The following is an 8,481-nucleotide window of genomic DNA, read 5'->3' as shown; positions in this document are numbered from 1 at the left end:
TGTAACCCCCACTGCTCTCAAAAGTTCCAGGATTTGCCCCTTGGGTTCATCATACCAGAGTTAAAAGAGCATACTCCAACAACAATAAAAAAGCAAGATGACTGGACAACTCACCCGGTACCTGACTGCCCCTTGAAAATCCAAATTGCCCAGTATCATCAAGATTCATCATCACCTAACTAGATGGACTCCTTTCCCCTGTGGTTCCTTCTCCTCTTCAGACTGCTCAGCTTACTGTTTGGGACTAAACTAACAATGACAATTCCCAGAGACTGGAATGTAGTTAAAAAAAAAAAAATACTAATCTGTCGGAGTCTTGTTCGGTGACCCGAGGTATCGGGAATGAAAGACAAAGAGAGATTGGGTTCAGGGGATCTGAGAGCATTGATCTCTCAAGCTCATCAGACAAGTTTACTGAGTTGGGGGGCTAGTATATATACCTCTAACCTACGTGACATTCAGCACAAAATCAAGTTACCTATTACCCTTACTTCATACTATATTAACTAGTGATTGATGAAAACCCAACAAACTTTACTGGAACTATTATTATAAGAATCAGTAACTATACTCATAAATCCTGTTACCCAGGTTGTTCTGTTCTAGGTATTGTTCTGCCTGCAGGTGTGCTGACCTAGCCAAGATTGTGCTCCGCACTGATAATCATAAGGGACAGCTTGACTCAGTGGTCAAGGAAGTAACTTGCTTCCATGGAAACAACATGCCTTTGTTTCCCACATTTCCCCCTTTTTGTTTTAGTCAGGGTGACTGTGTCTGTCTTAGGTCGAGGCTACGCGCAATCAGCCTTACCCGTCATGGGGAAGCGTGGCAGCGAAAGGCCACGTCCCTGTCTTAGGTTGACTGAAAGGCTAGCCAAGTTGCCCATCACTGACTACCAGCCAAGCGCACTGACTTCGGGGTACTATTGTAGAGTTTTAGCAAGTACTATGTTGTTTGCTTGTCCCATTGTGTCCACACGGTGCAATCTCTGGCAAACACCTTTTCCCAGGCAAGCGACAACCATGAGCAACAGGATTAATACACATATCCCTATTCCTAAGGCAGAAAAGAAATGTTGAGATTTCCACCAATCAACAAGATTAAACTTATTTAAATGTGAAATCAAATCATTAAAGATGTCCTTATCACTATCTACGTATATCTGATTATGAGACATTTCTAAAATCTTTTTCTGCAATTCCTCAATTTCTAATGACATATTTCTTTTGTGTCCTAACAAATGATTTCTGATCTTATTCCATTGAAACATAGACATGTTATAATCCAAAGGAGTAATACAAAAATTACTTTCATTCCAATCACATTTCAATCCTCTTAACAAATTCAAATTATAAACTTGATCTCCTAAGTGTAAAACAGCAGATTCCAAATCACTAACTCTGTTATTAAGTCCTTCATCAATGTGCTCTTGACTATGCCATAAGTCACTTGCACTCTTGTGCCAGTCATGCATGTATTGCTGGGTCTGCACCGTCTCATGCAATGCAACAGCAGCAGTGGCAGCAGCAGTGATGACACCAATGAGACCAAGAATGCCAGCTATGAGAAGTCCCAGAAATCTCTTAGATCGTTTCAACAGTCCTTGAGCCAGGTGGAAAAGAAGATGACTTTCAGGGGATGACTGCCACATCCGATTCATTTTCACCGGGATACACACTCCTCGTCTTCGGCGAGCCATGGTGATAATATCTCCATTCTGTAAGATATTCTCAGACAAGCAAGTATACAAAGCGCCATCCTCATAGAACAAAGCATTTTCAGTAATGGTAGCCTTCCCTACCACGAACACATGTGGGTCTCTGACACATGATTGAAAATGATGAATTTGATCTAATTGTAAATATTGTCCATCCATACTTTTATTACCTTTCCATTCAGAAGTAAATGCCACTCCTAAGAAGACTTTCCGTATTTGTTTTTGATCATGGATTCCAGTGCTATTGCACCATGGAAAAGGAACCCATTTCCCTATATTTTTCCAATCACTATTATTTTTGGTAAAAATTACTTTCTCATCCAAATCAAGGGAATCATGAAAGGGATACTGCATATTACTAATTTGTTGTCCCAAGCTATTTATACCATACCAAATAAATCTGCCCTTATATTTGTTGGGATTCCCCATAGGGGCACTTTCCCAAACTATTCCATAGGAATCATTAAAAACGACAGATCCTCTTCCCATATGGCATTCATACCATCTTTGCATATCATCAGCATTCCTCTTAGGACAACTATAACTTGGATACTTATATTCTTGGTATTGATAAGATGGGAATAAAGTTACTAAAGATTTAGTATTATTATGGCTAAAATTGATCATAGTTCTATTTTTCACAGCCATACATGGTGGGCGATTGCCAATGCAAAGAGGTCGGAAATCAAATGGAAAAAGGAGATTATAAATCTTTTGTCCTTCTTCTCATGGCTTAAGTGGTAACCTATCATCCACGGGTCCAGGAAATATAATAGTTTTATTCAAATAGACAGGAAAAGAAGGATCTTTCCAGGTTAACACTCGAAGTAATGGGGGATTAGGGATATATGCCCAATATGTGTAATTACCATTACCATTGCCGGTTTCACTCACTATCAGTAGGATCCATATGTGTAGAAGACGCCACTTCTTCAGTCCTAGGTTTAATCCTTTTTGCCGGAAGCCAGATTTCTTCTCCATTTTCTGAAATGATAAGAGCATAACCTCCCCCCCATACTTTAACCCTGCCTTTCTTCCATTCATTACTTAAAACATCTTTCCAAAATACTGGTTGATTCTCAGAGTCTGCAATTTCTGTGGATTTTTGAGAATGTCCAAAATGACATTCAGCTGGTGTCATAGAATCATAAATGTTAAGAAAATTTAAGGTAAATAAAGCTTTAGCCAATTGATCTTTAGGTGAAATCATACCATCATCTCCCCCTTTTTGTTTTAAAAGCATAGTCTTGAGAGTATGATGGCATCTTTCAACAATAGCTTGACCTGTAGGATTATGGGGAATGCTGGTAACATGTTCAATAGCATATTTTTTACAAAAGGAAGCAAAGGATTTACTAATGTAAGAGGGTCCATTATCAGCTTTAATTTTTAGAGGGCATCCCATCACAGCAAAAGCAGACCAGAGATGTGAGCGAACATGATGAAACCATTCCCTACTTTGAGCAGTAGCCCACATGAAATGAGAATAAGTGTCAATACAAACATGAACATATTGTAATTTACCAAAGGATGGAATGTGAGTAACATCCATCTGCCATAATTGATTAGGAGTCAGGCCTCTGGGATTAGTTTTAGCCTGAAAAGGCACTGCTGTCAGTGGTCCACAGGTGGGGCAAGTACGAATAATTTCCTGCGCGTGTAGTCTAGTAAGCTTTTGATATTTATTTCGCAGGCCTTTAGCATTAATGTGAGTTAAAGCATGGTAATCACGAGCACTTTGTAAACACCCCACTAATAAATCAGCTCGAGCATTAATTGCTGTCATAGGACCAGGCAAAGATGTATGAGAACGTATATGTGTAATGTAAATAGGATGCTGTCATAATCTAATGAGATGTTGCAAATCAGCAAAAAGTTGAGATAATTCATCAGTAACAAAGATATGAGCCGTTTCAATATGCTTAACAGTAAGGCATACATATTCAGAATCAGAAACAATATTCAAAGCTTCCTTAAATATTGTTAACACCTTAATGATGGCAGCAAGTTCAGTACGCTGAGCAGACGTGAATGGAGTCTGCCAAGCCTGTTCTTTTCAAGAAGTAACGTATGCTGCTTTTTTATTACTATTACTATATTAAATACTGTACAAGATAGTTGGGCTATGTACATAGCCCTGAAAAGCACCGCAGAAGTTTATTGTTGCGTTTTTTACAGATAGAGGAATGCAGCTGGCTTGATCTGTCTAAGATGACACTAAAGAAAGTCTTAGCAAGTTTTAAAACAAAGTGATAGCAACACAGCTGGACATTAACTTTTGCAACTAGCAGTGTTTGGGATTGCTGCATACTACAGTGTTGTTACTTTAATCTATGATAAGAGGTTGTTTTTGTGACACACACTCTTTTATAATAATTAAAACCACAATACTTTCTATAACTTGCCACATGCATTTAAGTTCCAAGAGTTTATGAAAATTAGCCATCCTACTTTAGGGCAAAACACACTTTTTTGCAAAAACTTATTAAATTTCAATTAGCATTCTCACAAACTTTTAACCTTTTTAATATTCATTTAAGTTTTACATCCTTCATATTATCCTGTGAAGAAAAATAAGCTATTCATTTCAATCTAGGCAAGAACAACTTTTTATAAAAAGACTTATAGTAATTTTGTTAATCAAGACTCACAATTTTTATCATTGTAGAGATCTTATTAACATTTAAACTTATGTATTAATATAAGCACTTATTTAATTTTTGGCCATTTGAATAGAGCTCTTTTATAAATTTTTATTAATTTATATTACCATCCGGAGGTATCAAAATATACACTGACATTGAATGAACAAACACAGAACAATCAACAACACAGTAACAGAAACATACAATTTACAATTAACTCATAATTCTTACTTTCTTGGTATAGCTGCTTTTAAGCTCTCCATTATATCACATTTTAAATATCACTTCTTCAGATTTCTTCTGGAATCCATGTTACCTGTAACATGCAAGCTTGTGCTTGGAAATATTTTTATTAGTTATCAGCAATCAGTTAAGATAACTTGAGCAGCATAAATGTAGTTAAAACTCTAATTTAGCAGTTTAGATAGACCGTTAACACACATTTTTGGATTATTACTCTGTAAGACTATACTGAGACTTGAAGTTCAGGAGTAAACTATTGATTTAAAACTGAAAATTCCTTTTTAAACCTTGATAAAAATTTTGTACTAATTTTATTATCTTGGTTAAATAAGCCCAATTAGAATTAGCATGGAAATAAAACAGAACACCAATGTTGCCATGTTTTTCTCTTTTTTCAGTGGCTTAACTCTATTAACCCCCACTAGCCCACAGCTACATTGTCATGTAGACAGCAGGGGTGTTGCAGAGTTGCTGCCAGAATAGTTTCCTTATCTTAGTTAACACTTTAACAGAGAGTTTTCTTACAAGCCTGATTTCACTAACAAGAACATTATTTAGTATCTTTGCCCATTTTAAATCTTTCAATAGTTTAAAAGTTTTTGGCTCAGGATGAAACTTGACACCCCCTTGTGGGTGTTGAGCATCAGGAGGAATTTGTTGAATAGTTACAGGAAAAACTACTACAGCTTGCATAGCCAGAGGCTCACCTTGACTAGATCCCAGTAAAAGACATCTCATTAATGGAGTAACAGGCACAGGATTTGGCTTAAAGCTGCTACGAACATAAGGCAGGTCTGTAGAGAAAAGTCCACTAGGTACTTTTCCAGGTTCTGGAGGTGCAGAAGGAACCTCATGAGTCAAAATAGGATATATGTTTGCCTTAGAAATATTTAGCTCCGACATGGATTTAGTTAAGAACGGATTTGTGTCTCTAACTTCAAATAACTCCTCTTCTTCCTGATCCTCCTCCAAATTCCTATCTTTACCTGTATCATTCATAGCCCTTTCCTCCCTTGAGAAAAGAACAATCTCATCCTCTTTGTCAGACTGCAAAGAATCTAATGCAGCAGCAATATGCTGTCCTAAGGCCCAAACTGATACAGGTATATTCTCTCCTTTCTGATATGCTCTCCGCAATTCTTTCATTACTTGCCTCCACTGCTTAACATTCATCAAATTCTTTCCTTGCAGTTGAAACCAATAACAATGCTTTTGAACCAAAGCAAACAATTCTAACAAATCTGCAGTCTTAACTGTGACGCCTACACTGTGGAACAGTGTTTTCAAAACCTGTGAATATTCTTCCAAGCGTCCTGGTTGATTACCCATACCCTGATGCTAACGGAAAGCAAAACTTAATAATATGAAGCAGCAATCTACCCGGGTTAATTAATTTCGACGCTCCTTACCTTAAAAAAGGCTTTTCAGCTTTCCGCGTTCCCGATCCAGAGGTGGAAGATCCTACGCTGCCATGTCTTGATGAATCCTCTGCCTCGGGCCCCACGTCTGAGCGCCACCTCTCGGAGTCTTGTTCGGTGGCCCGAGGTATCGGGAATGAAAGACAAAGAGAGATTGGGTTCAGGGGATCTGAGAGCATTGATCTCTCAAGCTCATCAGACAAGTTTACTGAGTTGGGGGGCTAGTATATATACCTCTAACCTACGTGACATTCAGCACAAAATCAAGTTACCTATTACCCTTACTTCATACTATATTAACTAGTGATTGATGAAAACCCAACAAACTTTACTGGAACTATTATTATAAGAATCAGTAACTATACTCATAAATCCTGTTACCCAGGTTGTTCTGTTCTAGGTATTGTTCTGCCTGCAGGTGTGCTGACCCAGCCAAGATTGTGCTCCGCACTGATAATCATAAGGGACAGCTTGACTCAGTGGTCAAGGAAGTAACTTGCTTCCATGGAAACAACATGCCTTTGTTTCCCACACTAATCTTAATAATGTATTTGTGTTTTGTAAAATGCTTTACTACCCTAAGTTGTTTTCCCACTTAGCTCTAGTAATGTCTTATAAATATTATAAGGGTGTTAAAGGGGGGAAATTTTGAGAAATAAAAAGCATAATCTTGCAGAAAAATATCTAATGAGCCACTTCTGCCCCCTATTTCTGCAATCTAACAACCCACTCCTGCCCCCCGCTTCTGTAAATCAGCCTACAAATGCACCATCTTGCTCCTGCCTTCTGCTTCTGTAACCTCCCTTGGAAAATTTCACCTAGCAATGCATTAGCCAGTAAGCTAAAGTCATGCTGATCCCACATAAAGTGCTATATAAACCCATGCAAACTGAAAAAGGGACTCAGAATTTGGAGATTGCCTCTCCTCTGGGGGCCCACACATAATAAATCTGTTCCTCTGCCTCTCCAAAAGCCATTGGGTCTTTCTGCCATTCAAAACTTCTGGCTTTGCTGCAACACCACAATAAGAATCATCTATCTCTCAAGGTTACTGTTGGGTCAGGGCATAGTGGGCATGGTTTAATATCTGGGCCTTAGCTGAAGCAGCTTAAAGGCCAGAAGTTGGAATTACCAGAAGTTTTGTTAAGTTATGTCTGAACTTGATGCTGCAGGTAAGCTGAAGGCCAAAACTGAGGAATCAGCCAGAACACCCACATGTGGCCACTCCCTGTGACCTAGGTTCCTCACTATATCATGGGTTCCAAGGGCAGTTGTACAAAGACAAAGAATCAGGCAAAAGCTGAACCCTTCTTGTGAAAGAATCTCAGAAGTCACATAGCACTTTTGCCAATTTCTATTATAAATTAGTCACTAAATATTTATTATATTCAAGGAGAGAGAAATGAAAGATTCCACTCTCTAAAGGAAGGAGTATCAGAGAATTTACAGATGTATAAAGAACACACATATGGAAAAAGCTATGACCCATGATGAACAAAGTTGAAATGCCAGAACTGCTGTGGCATAGTGGAGGAAGAGATTAAATGGCTCAGGATTTGGGGCATTCTGAAGTGGAGATATACCATGCACCACTGGAATTCCTGCCAGGTGATTATATTCCACCTAAAGGCACTGGAAAAGATTAAGAAATAAGCTGGTGAAAGGGACCCTGAAATGAGACCAAGAGGCAGCACTTGACTGACACAGGTCAGGGTAACAATGATCATGACCAACAAGACTTGAAGGGCAGCTAAGAGAGCCCGATCACAGAGTAATAGATATGATTAGTAAAACCTGGTATCCCAAGGGGCAAAATAGATGGGAAACGGAGAAGCATACAGCTTAAATTCTGTCATCAGAAAAAGAATCAAGACAAATGACTAGGAAAATCATAGTGGTTGCCCTAATTAAAAAAAAAAAAAAGGATCCTACACCCAATTTCTGGAAATGAGCCAGATCTCAGAGAAAGAACCAGTTGATTGCAGAGATAGTCAAATACCAACAGGAAAGACCATGCAACATGCAACAAGTAGGCACGTACATGAATTCCTGAGGATTAGATAGACATTTGCTTTGAAAACTATACCCTGGGGAAAAGTATTTGATTAGGCAAGCATTTTGAAGATTGGCAGAGATATGGCCCAAATTGACACTGATATCCAAAAGCCTGTCCTGTTAGATTGGATGAATATAATGGCTGGGAAATTAATGGAGCCATGCCCAAAGTCCAGCTTACAGTGGGTCCCCTCATCCTGTGGACCTCCTTGGTGGTCATATCTCCAGTCTCCAAGTGAGTAGTTCATGTCGACATACTTGACAGTTAGCATAATAAGAATATTAGGTCCCTGACCTATAGGGTTAAAAGTATGACAAAGGGAAAGTCAAATGAAAACCTCTGAAATTCTTCCCCACCCTAAACCCACCAAGACAATATCAAAACTATATCACAACTGGTGGT

General features: G+C 38.6%; 1 protein-coding gene across 2 annotated transcripts; it reads right to left on the bottom strand.

The window, feature by feature from the left end:
* Positions 1 to 365: 365 nt before the first annotated feature.
* LOC131273639 (endogenous retrovirus group K member 6 Env polyprotein-like) lies at positions 366 to 6,135 on the bottom strand. Of its 2 annotated transcripts, XM_071208401.1 has the most exons (3): positions 6,015 to 6,135; positions 3,242 to 4,678; positions 366 to 2,701 (listed from the first exon to the last, which is right to left on the bottom strand). In XM_071208401.1, exon 3 carries the CDS (start codon positions 2,363 to 2,365, stop codon positions 923 to 925), a length of 1,443 nt encoding a protein of 480 aa, XP_071064502.1. In that variant the 5' UTR covers positions 2,366 to 2,701; positions 3,242 to 4,678; positions 6,015 to 6,135; the 3' UTR covers positions 366 to 922. The 2 variants fall into 2 exon arrangements, with proteins under 2 accessions (XP_071064502.1, XP_058133227.1); XM_058277244.2 differs by lacking the exon at positions 3,242 to 4,678.
* Between the last annotated feature and the right edge of the window lie 2,346 nt (positions 6,136 to 8,481).

The sequence above is a fragment of the Dasypus novemcinctus genome, chromosome 16, assembly GCF_030445035.2.
Source record: "Dasypus novemcinctus isolate mDasNov1 chromosome 16, mDasNov1.1.hap2, whole genome shotgun sequence".
Classification (NCBI taxonomy): domain Eukaryota; kingdom Metazoa; phylum Chordata; class Mammalia; order Cingulata; family Dasypodidae; genus Dasypus; species Dasypus novemcinctus.
The sequence above is the reverse complement of the archived record's forward strand: the minus strand, read 5'-3'. Positions and strand labels throughout refer to the sequence as shown.

What these genes read in the sequence shown, in the direction of transcription:
- LOC131273639 (XM_071208401.1), bottom strand. Translation starts at nt 2,365, where the DNA reads ATGGCTGTGAAAAATAGAACTATGATCAATTTTAGCCATAATAATACT.